This window comes from Dermacentor variabilis, chromosome 1 (genome assembly GCF_050947875.1).
Source record: "Dermacentor variabilis isolate Ectoservices chromosome 1, ASM5094787v1, whole genome shotgun sequence".
Lineage (NCBI taxonomy): Eukaryota > Metazoa > Arthropoda > Arachnida > Ixodida > Ixodidae > Dermacentor > Dermacentor variabilis.
The window spans coordinates 211,947,566-211,973,012 of NC_134568.1; the positions used below are offsets into that span (position 1 = coordinate 211,947,566).

The following is a 25,447-nucleotide window of genomic DNA, read 5'->3' on the forward strand; positions in this document are numbered from 1 at the left end:
GTTTGTTGTTACATCAAAAAAGCTTGCCCATCTGGGCAAAACTTGCGGTTGTGAGCTTCATCAGTTGAGCATGAGTGTAAGAATGAAGCTTCTACAGCTACCATGCCTCAATTAGAAGCATTTTTCAGTCTTTTCTTGTTGGAGAAATGCCTTGAATTTTTCACGCATAAAAATATGATGTTGAAGCGTTTTGCCATCAAAACCTCAACAAAAAAATTAAAGCAAATGGGATTTTCTTTTTTACCCGCATCTCCCCTTAAAGGCAAAACGCAGGCCTCTGTATAGAGCTCGCATATAGTGATGCAAATGAATACACTAGGGTATAGCAAAGGGATCGCACCAGATATAGTAAAACATTTGCAAGGCCTTGGGTACAGTTCAAGCAGTGACAAAACAGATTCATAGGACTTCTGGAAGGTATGATACAGCTTCACTGTTTTTGATACCTGCAAATGTATTTTTTATTGTTCTGAACCGAAACCGCTGAACTATGGTTACGAGTGAAAGTAATTCAGCTACAAATGAAGATCTGAGCAAGAAGGCAGACAAAGTGTGCAAAGCTGATAGATTGGAAGCACTGAAGGAAATAATAAAATATTTTGCTGTAGTTCGGAGTGTTCGCTACATTGTATGTTAGACACATTTTTAATGTTACCAGCAAGTGTTTCATCAAAATACTGAATTATCGGCGATATAATTGATGCGGTGCTACTGCTATTATCCAAATTTTCTGCATAGGATGCATTGTCGAATGCTTTAAATTTGCTTGATGAATGTCTGCACCAATGATGGTACGCAGCTATGCTGAACTTCTATCATCACATACAGTAGACGTCCGTTATTCGACTCCTGTTATTTCGATTTTTCGGTTAGTTCGATCCCAGCCAAAGGTCCCGGCTGGCGCCATGCATCTAGGGGCCGCTCAAGCTTTCGTTATTTCGATCCTGAAACTGTCTTTCGCTGGATAATTCAAACTTGACCAGTCAGCATGCACGTGCCTCACACCTAGATGATCCCAATAGCGACCCCTTTAATGGTAGCGTCTGTTCCGGCGGAGCTTGGGGGACAATGAATGTGTAAATTAACACAAGTCGTGTCCCGTCGAAAGCACTTATTTTCGACCTACTCTAAGAAGCTTTTCAAGCGAGAAGCATAGCTCACAATGTCTGGTTATGGTATTTACCCGATTCTAAGACGCGCTTTTTTGTTGTTGTTTTTTCAGGAAAATTGGGGCGCCTGCGCAGTGCCAAATAGGACACGATGCCAAAACCGCCTTGCTTGGCGGCGTTCAGGTGCTTTACCGTATATCATACATCTCTTGCGGCGAAGCTGACTTTAAGAAACCGGTCGTCGTTGTGCAACACGTACTAACCCTTGGCCATTTTTCTCGCTACAAGATCGCGTGCGCTTAAGACTTCGACTTTGTTTAGAAGCTTTAATGTCATTTATACGTTAGTTACCAGCTTTGGACAGATATAAAGTCGGTGCGCGTTTGATTCGGGGGCATGTTAGAATCTCGGGGGGCGCTGCCAAATGGATCAGCGGTGTGTTTCAACGTTTTTCTGCATATTGTTTAATTCGAATCGCCGTATAATTCTATCTGTTTTGTCGGTCCCGTCAGGGTAGAATTAACAGAAGTTGAGTATATATCCAATTATTAGCATTGTGCCTTCGAGGGATATGTTTCATCTAAACCCAGTCATTCTGTCTAGAGTGGAAACGTTGTAACTGTATTTGCAACCTTGGCATTCTTACTGTCCCACTTACAAGCCATGTTGTGCAGAAGCCCCCATTTCACGCATTGTGTGCAAGGTACCCACAAAGTACAAGTTTTTGGAGCAGAGGATTTAAGAAAAAGAATTTCTTTGCAGCTTACACAGCCACCCTCAAAATCAAAGGTGCAGTGAATACTTCCGCATACTACTACCACATTGTTTACCGTATTTTAAATTGTGGGGTTTAACATCCCAAAATTGCACAGAGGGACGCTGTAGTGGAAGGCTAAGGATTAATTCTGACTACCTGGAGTTAATGTGCACCCTATGCATGGTACGCGAGCATTCTTTCATTCCACCATCAGAATGCCATAGCCATTGCGCGACTGCAGTGGGTAAACTTTTCAGGTTCCGTGGAAAAGCCCAGAGTAAATTTTGTAGATATTGATTCTGAATATTGTTGCAGTCAGGTGTACAGAACAAAGTAAATAGTATGCTTTAACCACAACTATTCCAAGACTACCATAGGAGGCAAAGCTGGTATACTAAATATGCTCTCATAGCACCAAATGCTTGCTGCTATAAACCTACAGCTTAATAGATGAACTGAAGCGCACGATGGCTCCACACTAAAGTGCAAGCAACATTTTGTTTCTGCGAGGGCATTGGTTATATAGGAGAGAGGCGTTTGGTTCTTCCTAAAGGTCCTCCATGATACAGGGTCATTTTTTTTTTGCACAGTACTGTGCAGTGACTACATGGCACTGTAATACACACTGTAATAAAGCCTGAAACATGTCCGTTTTTTCTAGTGCATACGGTGCAGCATGAAATAGATTTGCAGATAGACATCAGCAAAGTAATTACAAGGTTAAATTACAATAAAAAAAATAAGACTCAAGTTTCTTTATCAATTAATTCATAACGCATTTAACATGGATCCTGCTACTTACATTAGTTTTAATCGTTCTAGAGAAACACGTCACAAGTATGACTTTAGGATTAATGAATACTCTTGTGCTAACAACACATATTACTTTTCCTTCTTCCCTCGAGCCATAAGAGAATGGAACGGCCTAGATAAATCTATAACTGCGCAGGATTCCTTGCAAAAGTTCGCTGAGCTCGCAGCCTCGTCAGTCTTGTCAACAATCCAGACCTGATGATCATGTTCAGACTGTATTGATTTTGTGTTGTTGCCCACTCGGTGTGTAACTGGCGTATTACTGTACTGTACTGTATACTGTATTCCTGTATCTTGCTGATAAATCCAGTCCTGTAACAGTCCCAGTGGGACTAACAGTATGTTAAAATAAAAATAAGGTCAACCCATTTGCAATGCGGAGAACACAGTGCGCGGGGAAACATATTGCAGGTGGCACAACCTTGTTGCTATCCTTTGTACTATACTAGCAATTTCAATGTTGTTTTGAAATAAATATGGTACAAGCAGAACTTATGGCTTTGTAATGCCTAAAGCAAACATGAGGTTTAATGCAGATGTAAATACATTGCTCTGTCAATCTAAAAATTTTTTCTTGGGCCATGCGTCTTGTGAGTTATTATCCAGAAGTGGCGTTCGTCAGGCAGACGCTGTCTTTGCTTGTGCCTTCCATGCGTCTTGCAGAGCACATACCAACGATCGTCCCCTTTCTTGAAGTAGCAATCTTTGCATCGTTTCGTGAGGACGTCCATATCTTTAAATGTCCTCACTGCAACTTGCAATGGAAATTCTGCTATGAGCGGGAGAGTGAAAGATCTGTTCCTATGGCCGACACTTGCAGCGAGGACGCTGAACTTTCGCACAACTGTGCTTGAATTGGTATTGAGCAGGCGCGCAACGCTGAGCACGACCGCCGAGCGCTGAAGCAAAGACGTCATGGCGGCAGGAGAATTGCACGGACTTACACCTGCCTGAAACAAACGAAAGGGAAATCAACCACAAGATTACAGAAATTTGAATTCTGGCCGTCAAGTGACAAAGTGAACCAACCGGGAAAATTAACGTCTTGGTCGCATTTCATAAGCTAGAATGCGGCCTGCAGAAATGGATGCTTTAGTGCCCTTTCACATAAACGTAAATGTACTAGGTGCACTGTCTTGTCGCTTTGGCGCCGAAAAAGTCTGGCGTGTCAACAAGCAAAGTGTTACCTAGTATACATAGTGTTATCACCAAACATGTATAAAGTGGTCAGTCTAGCAACGGCAGCGCTAGTCTAAATGCCTGTCGGTAGGATGCCTGCTCTCTACTCGTGCTATTTCAGTACAACGTACCTTTGCTAGACTCTACCCTTCTAGCTGTGAACAGCTCAGCAGCACGCTTGGAGCTGAGACCACACACTACCACACACTGCAGACCGCGCTCTTCACCTCTTCAACGATCTTCAACCATCTACAATCCTATGAAACCACAGAACACACACATTCCATGCATGCCACACACGCAGCTGCGACTTGGCTAGCCAGCTGGCTGGCTTTGACTTAAACAATTCAATTGCCTGCCACTTGCAGCAGTGAAACAGCAAGTAAAACAAATTATTAGTAGGTCCTGCTACATTGAAGTATACATTTTATATTGCTTGTTAAATAAGTGCAAACGTATGTTCGGCACTTTGCACTTAGGGCATACATTGAGCTTATTTCGGTCTTCGCCTCTTCGCCAACTTTCTTCGCTTTGTCAGTTTCGGCTTCGGCCCCTTGTTGGCTGGAAGCCCTGGGAGTGGTTTTTTACGCGTTTTACATAGAGTTTATGGTATTTTGGCTAGCGTTGGTCCTACGTTGGTGTCGTTGCTTCCGGTTGTGCGGTTCGCCACAGAGATTGCAGAGACCCGCAGAGGTCATGTATTCATGCATGCGAAATCCGTCGAAATTTGTTCAAGTGACACAGCGCTTGGCTATTCATTGTCGTTCAAGTTCTAATGTTGTAAAAGATGTGGAGCCTCCCAAGGATCCTATAACGCATACTGGGCAGGTAACCGAGCGAAAATCTTCAATGTATTTTTTTTTTTTTGTCGGCTTAGTCATTTCATTAATGCAGCTTGCAGCTTCGGCCTTGCCTGACATTTATGGTAAACAGTTAGTGCCCGTTGTTTAGCCCTCAGAAAAGATCGCGCGCGGGGTCAGTGTTGAAAGGAGTGAAACCCAACGGTTCTTGTGCTCCTGACCTTGTGGAAACTTATGAAACATTTCATTTTTCAGCACTGGGATAAGGATGATTATCGACTAGTTCGCTTTCTGGACACCCCTAAACAGGTGAGATATACATGCAGCCACCGTTAATTAGGATTAAGATTTGTAATTATGGTTAAATTAAGAGCGCGAACTACTGGGACACGAGCTAAGGCTCAAGAAAAGACGGGACACGGCGCTACGTGCAACTAGTTGCAAGTAGCGCCATATTCTGGTCGCCAGTACGCGCTCTGAATTTAACCATGCTTCCATACCAACTCGCCCATTTTTTTTATTTTTTATCAATTGTAATTTGTGTGGGTTCAGATTGTGCTTAAGCTACTTCCATTAAATATTTGTGCTTTCCACCTTGATAACTGCAATTGAACCTGTATTCGTGATCTTTCTAAACGGAAGTTTGCAGGAGAATAAAATGGTTCAGTACATTAAGCAAGCATCTGCTAGTCATTACCAACATTTTACCACTATCCTTGAAAAGTTCATGAACATTCTATTTTCACCCATGGGACTTTTAAAATCCTGGAAGCTTAAAAAAAAACATGTTATTGTCTCAAGCTGCTTCACTGGAGAGATGTTCGATTCGCCTGCACAAGCTCAACCATTTCACCAGGTGCTGCACACTGCCATTCGTTTCAGCAGTGCAGCAATGGTGCCCTCTGAACCTCACGACCCGCCGTGGTTGCTCAGTGGCTATGGTGTTGGGCTGCTGAGCACGAGGTCGCGGGATCGAATCCCGGCCACGGCGGCCGCATTTCGATGGGGGCGAAATGCGAAAACACCTGTGTGCTTAGATTTAGGTGCACGTTAAAGAACCCCAGGTGGTCAAAATTTCCGGAGTCCTCCACTACGGCGTGCCTCATAATCAGAAAGTGGTTTTGGCACGTAAAACCCCAAATATTATTATTATTATCTGAACCTCAACTTTCGGTTCAGAATGTGCAGGGTTGGTTCACGATCTTGCTGCACCCCTTCTACTGTCGGTGCTGGCTTGGTGCAGTCCCACAGGTGTGAAGTAGCAGCACAGCACACATGTGCAAGTGTCCTTGAAACCCCACTTGTGTGTGTCTGCTGTGTCTACGCAAGCGCGAGGTGCATTTACGCCTTACGAGCTAATCATGCCAGCAGTTCAGGACCTCTCAAAGTTATGCACTCAGTGCGCATTAGTCGGACAAAGCATAATGCCTGCACCATATCTGCACCTTGGCATTCATTTCGAGTGTCGAGCTGCACCACAGAAATTGAGGTGCACTAATTCTGAACTTCTCTTGAACTGCTGTGAACTGCTTCACAGTGATGTAAGCGAATCGAACAAACCTACCAATGCTGCTGTCAGCATGACTTTCTTATACAGACATGCGATAATGCCTCGCCATAGCCATTGCAGGGAGGGCACGCTAGAAACAAAATTCAGCTGTAAAACTGCACAGTTACTGTCCTTTTACTCCTTGACATCATTATTTATAGCTGATTTATCTGTTTAGACGTTTGTAAAATTGCGACAACAGGATGTCTGATATGTGGCATAAGTTCCAAGCCCAGCGTAACTTCCTCAGATACTTGCAAGAAGTGGCAACAATATTGGTGATTTGAGCTGGTAAACAGCCCTGCACTAGCATTTTAGCAAGCTAACTCTTTCATTAGCAACATAGTGTGACATGTGTGCTTCAACTTCCTCATACATAGCAGGGTTCAGCACAGCCCCTTGAACATCCTGAGCCTATAGAGAATTAACTTCCAGAACTGGCAGCGAATTGGTAGGTGGCTGTTTGGCTTAAGAATGTAGAAGAACATGGTATCAGTGGTGTCTGGAAAAAAGTATAACAAGCAAGTCTACGACTCCACTCATTTGCCAATGTAACAATGCTGTATTTGGCATGCCCTTGTTGAAGATAAGCTGGTAAAGGCCACACACAGCATCCTTTTGAGTCATATATATTGCACATTACACGCCTGAATTCGATGTCATAAATGGGGCTACACTTTAGTGTGAACTCGTGGCAATGAATCGAAACTAATTCGCTCACTTACAAACTGCACATCTAATGCAAGCACTCGCTGCAACTACCACCACAATAAAATAAACTTAGGGCCCATATTTTGTAAGTACATGTATTCCATTTCTGCTATGCTTATTATCATCCATTGCACCAAGTGGATGATCATGGCCGTTTCCAGGGCGAGGCCTCTTCATGACGAAGGGTAGAAAAAAAAAAAGCATTAGAAAATGAAAATCATTACACAATACAGCCCTTGCTCTTCCTTGTGCACATTTTTTGTTATACAATGCACAATTACTTGACATAGTTGTACCAACCATTTTGCCTTTCACAAATGCATTGTACTTTATAGCTATGCCAACGCTTGTAAACATCTCAGTATGATAACATAGCATGCACTGAAATGCGAATGACTGCTAATTAGACAGCAAGCCGCCAAAATAGTTGCTGAAACACGCAAATGTTTCAATAACAGCATCTGCAAGTGATCGAGTCAAGCATCCTCAACACGTGAACGTCTTCCTACCGATGCAACCGCTCTGCTGTGGTATCTTACTTTTGACACTGCAGCAGCGCTTCCAAAAGTTAACGCCTCAGAACTGAGGAATGTTTCTGTGGCTACACATGAATACAATTTTAATGCATTCATATTTCTGTTTGTTAGCAAAATTGAGGGCTTCACCTGGCGACAAAATTTTTCACCATAAATATATGCCTCAGCGACATTTGATGTGGATTAATACCAAAAGTAACACTCCATTTTGCCATTAATCTCCCATGACCCGAATACAGCTATGGGTCATAATCACTTTTCAAGCTTGTTCTTGTTGTCTACTGGTATGTTACAAAGATAAGAAACTTTTTTTTTTTTTCCATTCATATACCACAGTTAGCTGCCAAAAGCTGCATTTTTCATGTATGAGGAAGAGAACCATCTCCTCATGTTTTCCATGGTAAAAACTAAATATAATTGTCTAAGCGCAGAGATGAAGATGGAACTTCCTGTAGTACATTGCCATGTTGCTGCTGCATCCTGGATTTTCACGCAATCTCAGAGTTCGAAACACACTTGAAAGTTGCTTTCCGCTGTCTGTGAGAACACAGAAGTCTAGATCAATTTAATGTCAAATTTCTCAAAAACGGATGGCAACAATATGAGTAAACAACTTATGTACTTTTCCACATGCACCGGACTTCATGTCCAGAATGAATATTCTGAGTAATCACTGCCGAGTGAATAAAAAAAAAAAAGAAATTCCAGGCAACATGCAATATGTTGTACAAGGGGGTTTTAGGAGGTTCAAGATATTCAGGTGTGACATGTTGCGTTCCATTGTGTAGAAATAGTAAGACATTTGTACCCTATGGGGGGGGGGTGGCAGTTTTTACTTGTACATTTTTGTCAGGACATGCATTTGTGCACCACATGCAGCTTGTGAGCATTGTGCACTTTGTTTCTAAAGATGCACATGGGTAAGATGGTAGTAAAATATTTCGCAAGTAATAAAGCACTGAAGGAGCACTCGGATGGGTATGGTGGTGCACTGAAGCTGTTTGTTCATTTTTATTTTTGTAACAAATTAAGGGTGTGGGAGGTAAGGCACCAAGGCAACCAGTAGGCAAGTTCTCTCAAGTAACAAGGAACCTAATAAAGAAACGACAAAGAATGAAAGTTTCCAACTCAAGAGATAAGATAGAATTCGCAGAACTGTCAAAGCTGATCAACAAGGACAAAATAAGGTATATTCGAAATTATAATGTGAGAAAGACTGAGGAAGCAGTAAAAAATGGACGCAGCATGAAATCAGTGAGAAGGAAGCTTGGCATAGGACAAACTAAAATGTATGCACTGAAAGATAAGCAGGGTAATGTCATCAGCAATCTCAAAAGTATAGTAAAAGCAGCGGAAGAATTCTGTACTGACCTGTATAGTACCCATAGGAGCCATAATACCTCCATTCAAAGTAGTAATGACCAGATTGCAGAAACTCCTTGTATAACTAGCGATGAGGTTATAAGTGCCTTGCAAGACATGAAACGGGGAAAAGTGGCAGGAGAAGATGGAATAACAGTCAATTGGAATAACAGTCAATTTAATCAAAGATGGAAAAGACACTATGCTTGAAAAACTGGCAGCCCTCTATACGAACTGTCTATATATAGACTTCAAGGGTCCCAGAGAACTGGAAGAATGTCAACATTATACTAATCCACAAAAAGGGAGATGTTAAAGAATGTTAAATGTTAGATGTTAAAGGGAGAATTAAAGATGTTAAAGTGTTATATAAAATATTCACCAGGATAATTTCCAATAGAACAAGGGCAACACTGCACTTTAGTCAACCCAAGGAACAGGCTGGCTTCAGGAAGGGTTACTCTACAATGGATCACATTCATGTCATTAATCAGGTAATCGAGAAATCTGCAGAATACAATCAGCCTCTATATATGGCTTTCATAGATTATGAAAAGAAATTTGATTCAGTAGACACCAGCAGTCATAGAGGCATTACGTAATCAAGGAGTACAGGATGCTTATGTAAATATCTAAGAAAATATCTGCAGAGATTCCACAGCCACCTTAATTCTCCACAAGAAAAGTAGGAAGATGCCTATAAAGAAAGGGGACAGACCAGAAGACACAATCTCCCCAATGCTATTCACTGCGTGCTTGGAAGAAGTATTCAAGCTAAACTGGGAAGGCTTAGGAGTGAGGATCAACGGCAAATATCTCGGCAACCTTAGGTTTGCAGATGACATTGTCCTGTGCAGTAACACAGGAGACGAGTTACAATGGATGATTGAGGACCTTAACAGAGAAGGTGCGAGAGGGGGGTTGAAGAATAATATGCAGAAGACAAAGATAATGCTCAATAGCCTGGCAAGGGAACAAGAGTTCAGACTCGCCAGTCAGCCTCCAGAGTCTATGAAGCAGTATGTTTACCTAGGTCAATTACTGACAGGAGACCCTGATCACGAGAAGGAAATTTACACAAGAATAAAAATGGGTTGGAGTGCATATGGCAGACATAGTCGGCTCCTGACTGGAAGCTTACCATTGTGATTGAAAAGAAAGGTGTACAATCAGCGCATTTTATCGGTGCTGACATATGGGGCAGAAACTTGGAGTCTGACAAAGAAGCTTGAGAACAAGTTAAGGACTGCACAAAGAGTGATGGAACGAAGAATGGTAGGCATAACGTTAAGAGACAGAAGGAGAACGGTTTGGATCAGAGAGCAAACGGGGATAGCCAATATTCTACTTGACATTAAGAGAAAAAAATGGAGCTGGGCTGGTCGTGTAATGCATAGGTTAAATAACCGGTGGACCATTAGGGCTACAGAATAGGTGCCAAGAGAAGGGAAGCACAGTAGAGGATGGCAGAAGACTGGGTGGGGCGATGAAATTAGGAAATTCGCGGGCACTAGTTGGAATCGGTTGGTGCAGGACAAGGGTAATTGGAGATCGCAGGGAGAGGCCTTTGTCCTGCAGCGGACATAAAATAGGCTGCTGCTGATGATAATGATAATAAAGAGTGTGTAAGCTATCTGACACTGGCAAGTCGGGACATATTGGCGCAAGAAGGTTGTGCCAGCAAGACATCGTGAGCACAGGGAGCGGAAGCATGGCAAAGATTCGCAAAGTGATGGTGGCAAATAATCAAATCCCGTCTGTTTAGTCAGGACTGCTCACCTTGCCAGTTTGTGTACCTCCAGCCGGTGCTGTAACGATGTGAGCACATTCAGTTCATGTTTGAAAAAGGTGTGCCAACTCTAGGCATACTGCAGTTTAATTCTATACATACTGGCTGCTGGACGGTAAGGAGGGGAGTAATTGACCTACAGTCTGTGAAGTGGAAAAACATATATTTTTTTAATATTACATAAAAGACCACATACACACTCTTGTCTATCAAGCATCTACAAAATAACATTTGAACAGTGCATGTCAATGCTTTTGCTTTTTAACATGCATATGTTGCACTTGGTTGCAAAGCCTAATTATTGAACATCTCCATTTCATGCTCAGAAGTGAAGTTCATAGTTTGTTCCTGATACAGTGTTCTTAATTTAACTTTCTTTTGAAAAAACTAATATGCTCAGCAGCACAAGCTTTCTTATATTTTTGCAGTGGCCAATGGAATGTTCAATTTAGCCAACAATTTATGCATTGAAAGCACAAGTCGCCTGGGAAAAAATGATTTCTTGCAAAATTTTCTTAACTGTCTGCCAGACCAATTTAGAACAGTTGTTTTGTTTCGCTCTCAACCTTTCTGAGACACTGGCCGAACTGATTCGGAACAGTTTCACCAATTTGCTCTGGTGCAGGTTTAGCCACAAAATGTGAAGAATGAGAACACTGATTTCAGATCGCATTGTTCTATTTTGACAAAAATCAGTACTAGGTATGGTTCGACAACCCTTGTGATGTAACATCGGAAAATTCGCAAGTACCCCTATATTAAATCACCTTGGTTGACAACCAGGTAATGGGAGATCTTTGACGGGCTGCTTTGTCCTGCATTGGACCTTTGATTGCACTGCTGCTGCTGCCGATTATGAGGCTGATGATGACTATAGCATTGGGATTACCACTGACCAGCCTTTTGTTTGCCTTATTTTTTCAGATAAACCCAAATTTTGCCATCAAGTTGATTGCAGAAGTTCCTCCCAAGGCAGTCAGCACCCGTACGACATGGTGTGATGGCGGCAGTGGGGCCCTTGGTCATCCCAGAGTTTTTATAAATTTGGTTAGCTTTTCATTCTTCTTTATTATGACTTGGTAGAGACAAAAGACAATGCAGCAGAATTGTTGTGCAATTAGCACTGTAGGTGCCCTTTGTGAAGCAGCCAGATGCTGTCTTGAAGACACACTTAAGACGATCTTATGCTTAATTTATTTGCTGCTCAAAAATTTGATTTAGGTTTCCCTATGTCATGTTTTCAATTTTTTAAGTTCAAGCAAGACATGAACCAATGGTTCAGGTGATTTAGGGTGTTACTTATTGCAGCAAGTGCTACCAGAGCCATGAGATGCCTTCAGCTTGGCCCAACTTTGTTATGCCAGTTTAGCTAATTGGTCAAAATAGAGGTGGCTAAGGATATACCTGCGCATGAAGCACATGGCTCCTTCCATGAGTGAAGTCTCTCCCGAGTGCACTTAGGAAGAATGGCGTTGGGAGTGTTGCTTTTGCATGTTTAGAGAAACACCAACCCACAAACTATTTATGCTGGTGTGTAGAAATGTTAGCTCCCATGTACATTCCTGCACATTTAAACTTATCGCATGATTTCGCATATACTTCTAAGCATGGAGTCATGTGACCATTTAGTTTCTGGATCATACGCCACAGGAGGCTGTACTGAAGGCACGGAGTAAGACATTTAGGAGGTGAAACTCCCGTCAGCGCGAGCGAGCGCGGGCGACCAGATAAGGTCACAATTGTTGTATGCGCCGACGGGGCCGTATACAGTGGCGGCGCCATGCGGCGCGTCGTAGAAGCCGCAGAAAAAAAAAAAAAAAAAAAAATTGCAGCGCCCGGGCAGGCAGTTCCGGCACGCTCTCAACGGCGGTAATTTCTTTCCAGGCCGCCAGCACGATAACGGCTCCTCGGGTATGTGACTTTTTCTGGTCGCCGCAAACAGCGGAGTTTCCACTCCTAAATGTTTCTTGCTCCGTGACTGAAGGGAACCAAGGCAAATTTTTCATGAAGCCATTTGTCAGCGTGCTACTTAAGAGCAGTGGTGTCATGACTGATTATTCTTGTATCGTTCTGAAGCCTCACAGATGCAGGTATGGAAAAATTGGCAGAAGTTCACTTTCAGTTAAAAAGAAATGAAACATGGTTGCAATTTGTTTCGACATAGCCTACAAAAATAGTAAGTTATCAACTAACCTCGTGATTTATTGATCCATGAAGTTTTAACGTCCCAAAGCAACACCGAGGGTATGGGAGACACTGTAGAAGAGGGCTCTGGAAACATCCTGGGTTTGTTCAATGTGAACCTAAATCTAAATACACGTGTTATCGCATTTTGTCCTAATCAAAATGCAGCTGCCGCGGCTGATGACAAAACTTCCACACACATTATTCTCGTGGCTCAGCAGTTCACACCAGCACCAAGAAGTCATGAGCAGCCTCCTCGCTTACTGCATTTTATAAATTAAGTAAATAAAAGCTCTGCACCTTGGTAGAATGGTACATCAGTGACCTATTTAAGATGGTCTACAGCATACATACAAAATTCAAGTTCACTTTGACCCTTTAAGACGTGTTCACATGGGGTACATTTCCTGGGGATAGGAGATCCCACACAAGCAACCAGGATACATGCGACTGCTGGGCACCTATCCCTCCCTAGGTTGGTAGCTCTTGGAACAAACGCTACCCCTTGTCAGCAGAGAACTCTGCTGGGCTGCACTGCTTAGTGAAGGCATGACATCACGACAAGATGCACTCTTCTTGTAGTGGGAAAATGGATTTCTCACTCTTGTAAATACCTCCTTAAGGCGTATGTCAGCAAAGGCCACTCTGTGGCAGTGTGGCTATGGAGGCAAATCATGCCGTGTTGTTCGGGCACATTAGTTGTGGTTAAGTATTGCGATTGTATTGTGTAATTGCAATATGCCCCGCAAGTGTAGCCTGTATTGCAATATTTTTATTATACCGCATGCTGCAGCACACAGTGAACATGACAATGTCCAGGTACAAGTACATATACACGTCCACAAAGGTTTGCAGAATTTGGAAACCACGAAAACGCCGTAGCATGTTTAGTGACTTAAGGATGCAGCTGGCACCTAATCAGTGCATTGTGCACTTGTGTGTAGTGCCTAAGCAGCACATTTCTTGAATTGTTGGCAGCTGATAGCTTAAAAGGGGATGTTTTGGACGCAGTGACTATCTTCTGTACCAGACAGCAGTGATCCATTGCTGAAGCTCCTACTTATTGGGATGGCTAGAGAACATGCAAAATGTGACTAGAAATTTTTGTATGTTTGCACAGTCCAGTAAGCAGCACTTGATGGACATGTTATCAAGCATGATGAAGGAAACATCACGTATGCCTGCAACTGCTGCATAAAAATGAACAGTCTTGCCCTAAAGATTGAAGCACTGACAGCAATAGCAAAGTTTATTGTTGTACCTGAATTCCTCCAACAGAGTTCTAATTATATGCGGGTGCGACATATTGGTGTGACGCAGCATGCAAGACAACTGCTTCTGGGCAGAAGCAACAGAGCCTAGGCAGCTACTAGGCGTCTCAATGCTGTTGGAATGAGGAACACTGCCAGTAGCATTGCAGGCGTCGCAATTCGATGGTGTATGAGATAAGACCAAACTGCCAGCGTTTATAGCTTTGAAGTGTACTGTTCATTCTGCTTTGACCACTTTATGCACCACTGCATAGTATATGCACACAGCTGCTCAGCAGGAACGTGTGTTTGTGCGCATAGCACTCCTGCCAGCAGTCAGAGGCAGAACGCTGCCCTGGCTCCTCTACAGAGTCTATTGTGCGGAGCATGAGACCATGAGCATGAGAGCATCCAATTTGCCGTCTCGTTTTTGCAGCCAAACGCACTGCGCGCCTATAGAAACCCTCCACATGCAGGCCATGCATATACCCGATACTATGACAGCGTGACGACATCAGTGGTGATGGCGCGAATGCACCTTGAACATTCATACAATTGCTATTGCAATAAAACTAGCTTCACTACATGGAGTGATGTTGAATCTGGCAAGCTTTTAAAAGCTGTTCCCCGCAGGGGCGTCTACGTCAGCAGGCGTTTGGTGTGTTGCGACACCACGTACCCGAGCACACGAGGGTTGGCCCCTCCCGCGTGTAGCCGTGCGCGGCTTAGCCGTGTCCAGGGAAAAGAGGATACTGGACGTTGAGCCGATGCCGGGTGTTCGGACCTTTAAGGCCCCTTGGCAGAGGCAACACACCTCTTTGGCCTCTGCTTCATGTAGACGGCACCCCCGGACTGACCCAGCCGGGGGAAATCGGCAGTCGCCTTTTCCTGTCTCCAATCTTCGTCTTTCTCTCTCGCCTTTTTCATTTTTCCTGTCTTCTCATCACTTCTCCTCACTTCCTAGTTTCCCGGCGGCAAGGGTTAACCTTGTGTAGCTAGCCAGCCTTGGTTATGCTGTATTTGGTTATAGCAGTGATGTACGGCTGGCATTGGCAGGGTTTCTCTAGCAGGAACTCCTGTCACGTCCCCCTGTTGGGCTCCATGGTGGGTGGTCGGCATCGCGGCCGAAAACCCAACTGTACTTATGGAAAACGCTTTTCCTAAACTCCCTGATCGCCCTCAGAAACGAGGGCGCACCGAAGAGATCTTTCAGTTTTTCGGACGCCAAGTCCACAATTTTCCTCGTTTTCATGTGATCCACACAGAAAAACCAGCTAAACAAGTGCGAACAATCTCCCCGTTCCTTGTGTCTAAGTCTCTTACCGAAGTTTTTTGTCCAGGATATAAGGTGTCGAGGATGGCTAGCGGCGACCTCCCCTTGGAGCTCCGCGATCAAAAGCAATTTGAGAAACTGCCTCAGCTAGTATCATTTGGGGAGACCCAAGTAGTAGTAACCCCGCACCGCACGATGAATACCTCACGCGGCGTTGTCTCGGACGATGATTTGCTGGAGCTCACTAAGGCTGAGCTCTTGGAGGGCTTCAGCGAACAGAATGTTATACAGTCGAACCCGACTATATCGAACCCGTTTACATCGAATTATTCTATATATCGAACAATTTCTGGACACGATATAGTTACAATGAGTATATATCGCAAGAATGACGCTTACATCGAACAAAAATAGCAGCGACACCCGATATATCGAACGTCAAGCGGCGGAAAGTGGCCCGAAAGTTGGCTTTCCCTCGCGGTGGCGGAGAAAAACCGGCTGCGCGGCTCCATCCAACCGCTCTCCCTACCATGACCGCGCCCGACCGCGCTGCTTCGGACGAGCCGTCGGCACCCCCCCTGCAAAAAATGATCCTGGCCCGCCCACAGCGCTTGCTCAGACAGCCAATCAGATGCTCTTGTGCCCTCGTCATGCACGATGGCGAAAGTGCGACTTGTCTCGCTGTTTTTGTGTGCGCCTTGTAGGCCTTCTCCCACAGTGTTGCCGTGATGAAGCGGCAGAATTTGCCTTTCGTCGTGAAGCTCGCAATCATAAATTGTGTCGAACGCGGTGAGAAGTCGGATGTCCCCGCAGAGCACAAGATTCCGAGGAGCACTCTCGGCACGATCTTGAAGAATAAGGGGGAGATTAGGGCTAAAGCGTCCAAACTCGCGACCCGGTGCCCGTGGCGCCCGACCCGTACGCACGGCCGTGTACGAGTGGTTAATCTGAAATTGCTTCAGCCGTGCCGACTTCCGCGTGCTCGGTGATGACCGTAAATTCTGATGAATGCGACGAAGCCGTTGCCAGTGTTGCCGAAGTTTGGAGCGAACTGTCAGAATTTCCGGAAGCTGTTGACGAATCAACGGTGGATGAGTTCGTGAGCGCAAATGATGTGTCGCGACCACGGGAGAGCCCGAAAACGAAGACTACATTGCCAACATCGTACCGAGCACAAGTGAAAGTGGGCACAATGAGGAAAGCAACGACGGTCCTGGGCCCACATCCTCCGAAGTGATTGGTGCGCTCGCAATAGTCCGGTGCTTCTGCGCGAATGCGGAAAGTTGCGGCCTCAGCTGCTCCGACTCCTTAATGTGGAAAAGTGCGTGCGTCGCAGGCAGCGAAATTGCCAAAGCAGAAGAAAATGCAGGACTATTTCGTGCGAAACTAAGCTTGTTTAATCAATAAAGTGATTTTATAAATGGTATGTGCTTTTATGACATCCAATTATTTAGCAGGCTTATATCGAATTATGCTCTATATCGAACTGATAGGCGTTTTTTTGCGAGTTCGATATAGCCGGGTTCGACTGTAAGTGTCAAACGAATTAAGATGAGGTGAGATGGAAAAGAAATCCAAACAAAACACCTGATACTCACTTTCGGTTCAAGTGTCCTCCCCGAGTCCATCGAGGCCGGTTATATCAAACTTCGTGTTAGGCCATACATGCCCAGTCCTCTTAGATGCTTTAAGTGCCGAAGGTTCGGCCACAGTTCACAGAACTGTCGAGGCCGGCTGACACGTGCCAAGTGCAGTGACACTGAACATTCCTCCGAAACATGCCAGAACACTCCACATTGTGTCAACTGTGATGGCGAGCATGCCGCATACTCGCGGTCCTGCCCGTCATGGAAAAGAGAAAAGGAGATTGTGACAATCAAAGTCAAAGAAAACATATCTTTCAAAGAGGCACGTCGGCGGGTGTCATACCTGTCTAAGAGCAGCTTTGCCTATGTGGCGCGTAAGGGGGCAGCGTCACAACGGCCTCCGGCAGCTGTCCGACCCACAGGCAGTGAGTCGGCAGTTATGCCATCTGCCCCCGCGGCGGTTGCAGCTAGCGCTGCTCCGTCAACACAGCAGAGGGGACCATCGACCGCGAAGGTGGGCGCAGCCGAGGCTGCCCCAACCCCCCCGGCCCCTTCCAGCGCTGGCAACAGCCGCAGGGTGCCCCACCGACCTCCGGGCTGGTGGGCGCAGGGGTCTTGCCTTCCAAGGCAGGACTCTCTCTTGTAACTTCTCGCTCGCAAGAGCACGTGTCCGGCGCCTCACAAGAGGCAATGGACACTACACCTGTCCTCAAGGCGCACCAAACGCCTAAGGAGCAGCGAGGCTCCCTCGAACGCTCAAGAAAGGGCAGAACCCCCGTTACAGGGCCTCGAAAGAGCTCTGTAACCTAAGGCATCACCTCCGTTTCCATACACACAGCACTTATTTACTTTCAATATGGATACACAAATTATTCAATGGAACGTTAGAGGTCTTCTTAGGAACCTTGATGACTTGCAAGAGCTTATCCAAAAACACAATCCAAAAGTGCTGTGTCTACAGGAAACGCACTTAAAACCACAACACACAAACTTTCTCCGACCGTATGTCAAGTTCCGCAAAGATCGCGATGATGCTGTCGTATCATCAGGCGATGTTGCCATTCTTATTCATAAAAGTATTTCCTGTCAGCGTTTACAGCTACAAACGCCCCTTGAAGCAGTGGCGGTTCGAGCTGTTCTTCTAAATAAGCTCGTCACCATTTGCTCGCTTTACATACCCCCACACTACAAATTAACGAAACATGAATTCCAATCCTTTATAGATCAATTGCCAGAACCTTATGTTGTTCTTGGCGATTTCAATGCGCACAGCTCCCTGTGGGGCAACTCTCGTATAGATGCGCGAGGTCGTCTTGTTGAACAGTTCCTTTTTTCTTCTGGTGCCTGCCTTCTGAATAAGAAGAAACCCACTTATTACTGTCTTGCAAACAATACCTTTTCTTCAATTGATCTGAGCATAGTTTCCCCGTCCATACTGCCTGAACTCGAATGGGAAGTTACGAACAATCCCTACGGAAGCGACCACTTCCCAATACTATTAAGAACACTTAAAGAAAACGAATATCCACCACAGGCGCCTAGGTGGAAGATTGACACAGCAGACTGGGAGAAATTCCGAAACTTAACTAGTATATCATGGGATGACATGTCTTCTTTAGAAATCAATGCTGCTGTGGAGTACTCCACAGCCTTCATAATAGATGCCGCATCTAAATGCATACGTGAAGTAAGTGGCTCGGCATGCAAACGGCATGTCCCGTGGTGGAACAATGAATGCAGAATCGCACGTAGGAATCAGAACAAAGCGTGGGGGTTGCTACGCGCTTCGCCCACTGCAGAAAATCTTGTCAACTTTAAGAAAGTAAAGTCCCAAGGCAGGAGAACCCACCGACAGGCTAGAAGAGAAAGTTGGGAGAAGTTTCTATCGAGTATAAACTCTTATACAGATGAGGCCAAAGTATGGAACAAGATAAATAAAATTAGAGGGCGACAAACATATTCACTCCCTTTGGTAAATACACAGGGCGATACACTGCAAGATCAGGCAGACTCACTTGGGGAGCACTTTGAGCAAGTGTCGAGCTCAACGCACTATTCCCAATCCTTTCTCAAACAGAAAGAAATAGTAGAGCGTAAGCCAATCATACGAAAGTCCAGGCAGAATGAACTGTATAACCGGCCTTTCGGTATTGCCGAGTTGAGAGCTGCCTTGAACACATGTAAAAGCACTGCATCGGGACCTGACAGAGTCATGTATGACATGATCAGAAACCTACATACTGACGCACAAGTTACACTTCTTACACTATTCAATACTATTTGGGCTTCGGGATACCTCCCATCCACATGGAAAGAAGCGATTGTAGTTCCTGTTCTAAAGCAGGGAAAAGACCCTTCCTTGGCATCAAGTTATCGTCCGATAGCACTAACAAATTGTATGTGTAAGATTTTTGAAAAAATGATAAATTGCAGACTTATACATTTCCTTGAGCTCAACAATATGCTCGATCCTTATCAGTGTGGATTCAGAGAAGGGCGGTCGACAACTGATCATCTGGTACGCATTGAAGGAAATATCCGCGATGCATTTATACATGGACAGTATTTCCTATCGATATTCCTTGACATGGAAAAAGCGTATGACACGGCATGGCGTTACGGGATCTTGCGAGACCTGTCGGAGATGGGCATCCGTGGAAATATGCCGAACATAATTGAAAGCTATTTGTCGGATCGTAGCTTCCGCGTGAAAATCGGCAACGTATTGTCGCGACCTTTTATACAGGAAACAGGTGTACCCCAGGGAGGAGCACTCAGTTCCACTCTCTTTATCGTTAAAATGAACACACTTTGTCCTTCACTGCCAGCGGCCATTTTTTATTCCGTCTACTTAGATGATATACAGATAGGTTTCAAATCTTGCAACCTTACAGTGTGTGAAAGACATGTACAGCGGGGCTTAAAGAAGGTGTCCAAGTGGGCAGACCAAAATGGATTTAAAATCAACCCGCACAAAAGCTCTTGTGTTCTCTTCACAAGAAAGAGAGGCCTGGTACCTGATCCCTGTGTAGAACTGGGTGGACAACAAATTCCCTTCAAGAAAGAGCGCAAATTTCTAGGTGTTATTCTCAACTCCAGGCTCACTTTCATTTCACACATAAAATATCTAAAGAAAAATGTCTAAAAACCATGAACTTACTTAAAGTTCTATCCCACACTACATGGGGTAGCGACAGGAGGTGCCTCCTAAATCTTTACAGGAGCCTAGTTAGATCACGATTAGATTATGGTGCCGTAGTATATCGCTCTGCTGCACCGAGTGCGCTAAAGATGTTAGACCCCATTCATCATCTGGGTGTCCACCTGGCCATTGGCGCATTTAGAACAAGCCCGGTGGAAAGTCTATATGCAGAGTCAGACGAGTGGTCACTACATTTTCAGAGAATGTACATCAGCTTTACGTATTTTCTCAATGTGCGCTCCAATAAAGAACATCCGTGTTTCAAAACTGTTAACGACTTGACGTGTGAAACAGTTTTTCATAATAAACCCTCAATGAGACTTCCTTTCTCACTGCGTGCAAGAGCACTTAGCACAGGAATGGATGTCCCTGTTCTCGAACATCGCCTAATGCCTCCAGCTAAGCTATTACCGCCCTGGGAGTGGCAGGTGATAGACTGTGACGTATCGTTTGTAGAGGTCACAAAGCACGCACCTGACCTCGAAATCGCTATGCATTTCCGTGAACTTCAATCGAAGTACAGCTGCTCCGAATACTACACAGACGCGTCAAAATCACATGCTGGCGTATCTTATGCTGCTGTTGGTCCCTCTCTTTCTAAATCTGACTTATTGAACCCGCAAACAAGTATCTTTACTGCAGAAACCTATGCAGTACTGACTGCAGTAAAACATATACAGAAATTAAAACTCGACAGAGCAATTGTATACACAGACTCGCTAAGTCTCGTAAAAGCTAAAATTTCATTACAAAAGCTTAAAAATCCTGTTTTAATTGAACTTTACTCCCTCTTATGCAGTATTTATCTATCACATATACATGTAGTGATATGCTGGGTACCTGGCCATAGAGGTGTCGAGGGTAATGTACTGGCTGATAAAATGGCCACATCACTCACATCACTAAACACTTTTCCTACAGCTGCTGTTCCTGTCACAGATCTGAAGCCTTTCTTGCGCACGAAACTGCGACAACACTGGCAACTCATGTGGAACGCAGAAATAAACAATAAACTACGCGTTATAAAGCCACAGTTAGGTGTTTGGCCCTCCCCAACAAAATCACGGCGAACAGATGTCCTTTTCTGCCGCCTCAGAATAGCGCACACATTTGGCACTCACAATTTTCTGCTTACTGGAGATGAACCGCCAACCTGTGGTGGAGGTGGTGAGAGGCTGACCGTCCTCCATGTCCTCTTGGAGTGTTGCAAAGTTGAATCTGAAAGAAAGAAACATTTTCCTCTTGCATATCGTTATTGCATACCTCTTGACCCAGCTATGTTTCTTGGTAAGGAACCATTTTTCAACACCAATGTAGTCCTCAATTTTTTAAATGAGGTTGTCCTACATGTTATGAGCCCAATAAATTAGTAGCGCATCCTCTTTCCAGAGGATGCCGCTGTGATTATTGTTTTATATAGCACATGCCTCCAGGCCCTTGTGTCGCAAGGGCTCTAACGAGGCCATGGTGCTCTAGTGAATTTTAGAAACTTATGCAATTTTTAATATCGTATCATTATTTTTAAATGCACCTCAATGCTCATAGTACGTGTCATTTGTCATCGCCATAATTTTATTACACGTACATTTTACGCACTTTACAGCGACTATATTTTAGGCCCCTTTACAGCCACGTCACATCAACTCCATAGAACCCATCACTCCACTGCGAAATCATTACCACTTGCATGGCGCTCTTTGGCCATACCTGGCCCTTGCGCCAATAAAAACCACACATTCATTCTTTTAAAAGCTATTAGAACATTTTAGCACACTTTGTTGTGGATAGAGCACACTGCAAAATAAAAATGCAGTTAATACCTGCAGATACATAATAAAACATTCAAAGCACAGTCGACAGTGAACAACGCATTAATGAAAAATGTTGTTGCATCTTTCCCTGCTTTGCAATGCTGTGTACAGGTGGCTCACAGCATATACAAGAACAGCCAGTCATCGTTATTTGGCAATATAGGCACTACTACCTTTGCGGAAACCAGTGATTAGTGTCTTAAAGAGCTATATAGTAGTATCACTACAGTCTTCCCCTTTCTGTATATAAATTCTGGTAATACACTTGACTGATTTTTCTGGCACCTTAAAATTATTTTCTTTCAAACAATTTCGTACTATTTTGCCCATGAAGGTGTGCAGTTTTTTACTGAATGGCAAGCCATCTCTCGTCTTATAGCAGCAGTTGGTATTACAGAGATAACTGCAACTTGAATTGATGCAGCTGTGCAAGGTTCTTGGAATATTCAGCCTCTTCAGAAACTTATTACGCATATTATGTATTGGGTACAGGGACATGCAAGGATGAGGTGACTTGTACAGTAGAAGAAGAGATGTCATACTCGCTTGTGTGCATCTCATGCCATGATTTGAGCTACCCTGCACAAAAATCATGACGGGAATTGGGAAAGGCTAAAGCAAGACAAAGGCTGCATGAGACTATTCCCAAGAACCCTCACCCCATACCCAAGGTATGGGGTGAGGGTTTTTGGGAATAGTCTCATGCAGCCTGTCCTCTGTCTGTCCAAATCTGTCCCCATGGAGTATAGGACAAGGCATGTATGAGCTTCAGCTAAACTGTAGATGTCGTAGCTAAGTGGCGAGCATACATCGTGAAAAGGAGAAAGGGAACTGTTGCTGAAGAAGGCTGCAAATGATAACAGACACCACATCAGCCACCATAGTTCAGTGCACAATATACAGGTGTGTGCAAGGCTAGAAAATATCCTGAATGATATACGGATGCTATGCATCCATAGCTCCATCCCAGGCCATTTCCAGATGAGTCATCCAGTCCTTGTGGGACTTCACCCTGAGAGCCAGCCTAACCAGGTGACAGTAAAGCACCCAAGCCATTTCCCTTAACCTGCCAACCATTATCCCAGCAATTAACTATAGTGCCAGGCCAAAGGCAACTGCTTTGGCCTCATTCAGAAGGCGCCAACATTCTGATGAAGTGTTCAAGTGATTCCTACTGCAGAGTTGAGAGCATGCTTAAGATCCATGCCACAGGAAACCTGCCCATATGGAACGTTCAGCCACTCGCCAGAGCAGTCCGAGGCTAAAAGCAGAAACACGTTAGCACTGCTTCTGTTGTATACAAACATGGAATCACAAAGCGTGCACTCGCAAAACTCCCCACTAAGAAAGCTGCAGCACATGCATGCCAACAATGGAAGTTGCAGAAGTCGTGTGGCTTGAACTCTGTCGGAGCGCAGCAATGAACCAGGCATACACTATGCATGCTGCAAGAGCATCCTAAAATGCTCAAGAGCACCCAGTCAGACGTACCAATAATGAGGCACGCAGCTGCCCTATTGTGTAGCTGTGCTTATTGAGCCAAGTGCACATACTGGTGCTCATGTATGGCCTATTTAAAGGACTTTATATTGCTGGGCGCACGCCGTGTGTCATTTTCTGCAGCACCTTGAAACTCGTGGCCTTTTTTTTTTTTTTTTTTTTTTTTTGCAGGACGCACCTGGCAACCACACCTGCGGCTACTGTGGTCTCCGATTCTACCAGGATCACTCATCAAAGGGTCACTAGGAATGAGGATTGTACGACCTTATTAGGCAGAATAATAACCTTGTTATATGAAACCTTTGTGTGTTGTCTTTTTTTCCATATAGTGTACAAGGACAACAGGAGATTTGTGTGCTGTCCAGAGGACGAATTCTTGACAGATTTGCCACTGGTAGTGTTTCACGTTACTAAAGATAATTTGCAAGGTGCTGGTGTTGTGTTAAAATTGTCATGGTTCTGTAATTTTAATCTTTGTCCAGCTGAGAACTTTTCAGCTGTCGGAGAATTTTGTCGGGATTTTCCTTTGCTTAATCGTAACTGTGACGAGGTGTGCGTGTGTGTGTGTGTAACAATCTTGGTACATGTTACATGGGCCATGCGAGTTTTGTGTGCACTGTCTGTCTGAGCATAGTATACATTATGTAAACCTGTAGTTGACATTAAATTTGTTAGAATCTAGATATAGAGGAATATGGGGGGCAAGCATAGTTTACTGCATGAGATAACCATAAAGGAATTTACAACCAATTTCTAATAGCCTTTTTCTGTTCCACTAAGAAAAGCTTATCAAAATTATCTACATGCAATTAATTACTCTGACAATGTGTGGGAAATTTTTTAATGAAATTTTTTTACTTTATTAAATGTCTCCATATCCCAGCAACACTGATAACTGAAAGCAATGAAAATACCAATGAGCTACAAAAACTAAAAACAATACATATTCTTTAAAAACATTTCCCATTTTTACTAGTTATTGCACCATGGGCACTCGCAAACATGATCGTAATACACAGATCAGTTACCTTTAGGGCACTAATCTGGGACAGTGACTTATGGAGAAAAAATGCTGCATGGAAGGATTTCAGTGTAGTGTGCAGCTTCAGGTGCACAGGGTTTTGTGCAATTCTGGAATTTTCATTTAGTGCACATATTTTCTGGGATTAAAATAGGGCATACATAATTTGATATCAATAGTATGACTGCCATTAAAGAGCATGCTTCTTTCCAAATAGAACACACAGCTCCAATATGCATGTTTGCCAACATGCTTAATAAACACTCCCATATGATACATCTAAACCAAGGAATAAACGGCCTGACAATGTGCTTATGATACCAAACACCTCAGCCAATGATTATGGCTCAATGAGCTGCGTCAGCGGCTGTGCGCACTAAAATTTACCAAGACCCCCATTGTCTCGATCTCGCTAGATTTCACCAGGGCCTTCGACTGCATCTGGAACGACTCGGTTCTATTTTTCTTCCGCAAGCACCTTTGCCCTGTCAACTTGTACCTCCTGCTTCAGTCGTTCTTGATGGGTCAAACGGTTGTATTTCGTTCGCATGCAGGAGAGGCGACGGCACGCTCATCGCTTGGCACTCCTCAGGGATCCCCTGTCAGCCCACTCCTATGGAATGTTGTCATTTATTTGGTGCTTGCTCTCGACCTTCCTGAGGGCGTCCACATACAGGCCTATGCGGAAGACACCGTTATTCTCATTACTGGTACCTCGTGTTTGCAACTGCAGGCCTTTGCGAAATTGTTCTGTAATTGGTCACGGCAGAACAAGGTCCAAATCAGTCATCCAAAATAGTTTTTTTTCTTTTTTAACAACGGTCACATTGGAATGTCAAAACAGCAGCTGTCCATGCGACTGGATGGCGCCTTTTTGCAGTGCAAAGACCGCATCAAATTGCTTGGTGTGGTTTTTGACAATAAACTTGTCTTTGCCCACGTTGAATATATTAAATCTAAATCTGAAGCATTGGCCGTTCGATTACTAAATTTTATCCGATTACATTGTACGCTC

The 25,447-nt window shown here is 44.2% G+C and overlaps 1 protein-coding gene across 1 annotated transcript; it reads left to right on the plus strand.

Moving 5' to 3' along the window:
- The first annotated feature begins 4,445 nt into the window (after positions 1–4,445).
- Positions 4,446–23,710, plus strand: ND-13A (NADH dehydrogenase (ubiquinone) 13 kDa A subunit). Its single transcript, XM_075704028.1, has 4 exons — positions 4,446–4,686; positions 4,914–4,967; positions 11,530–11,652; positions 23,583–23,710. The coding sequence occupies exons 1-4, from the start codon at positions 4,465–4,467 to the stop codon at positions 23,655–23,657; spliced, it is 474 nt and encodes a 157-aa protein (XP_075560143.1). The 5' UTR covers positions 4,446–4,464; the 3' UTR covers positions 23,658–23,710.
- The last annotated feature ends 1,737 nt before the right edge of the window (positions 23,711–25,447 follow it).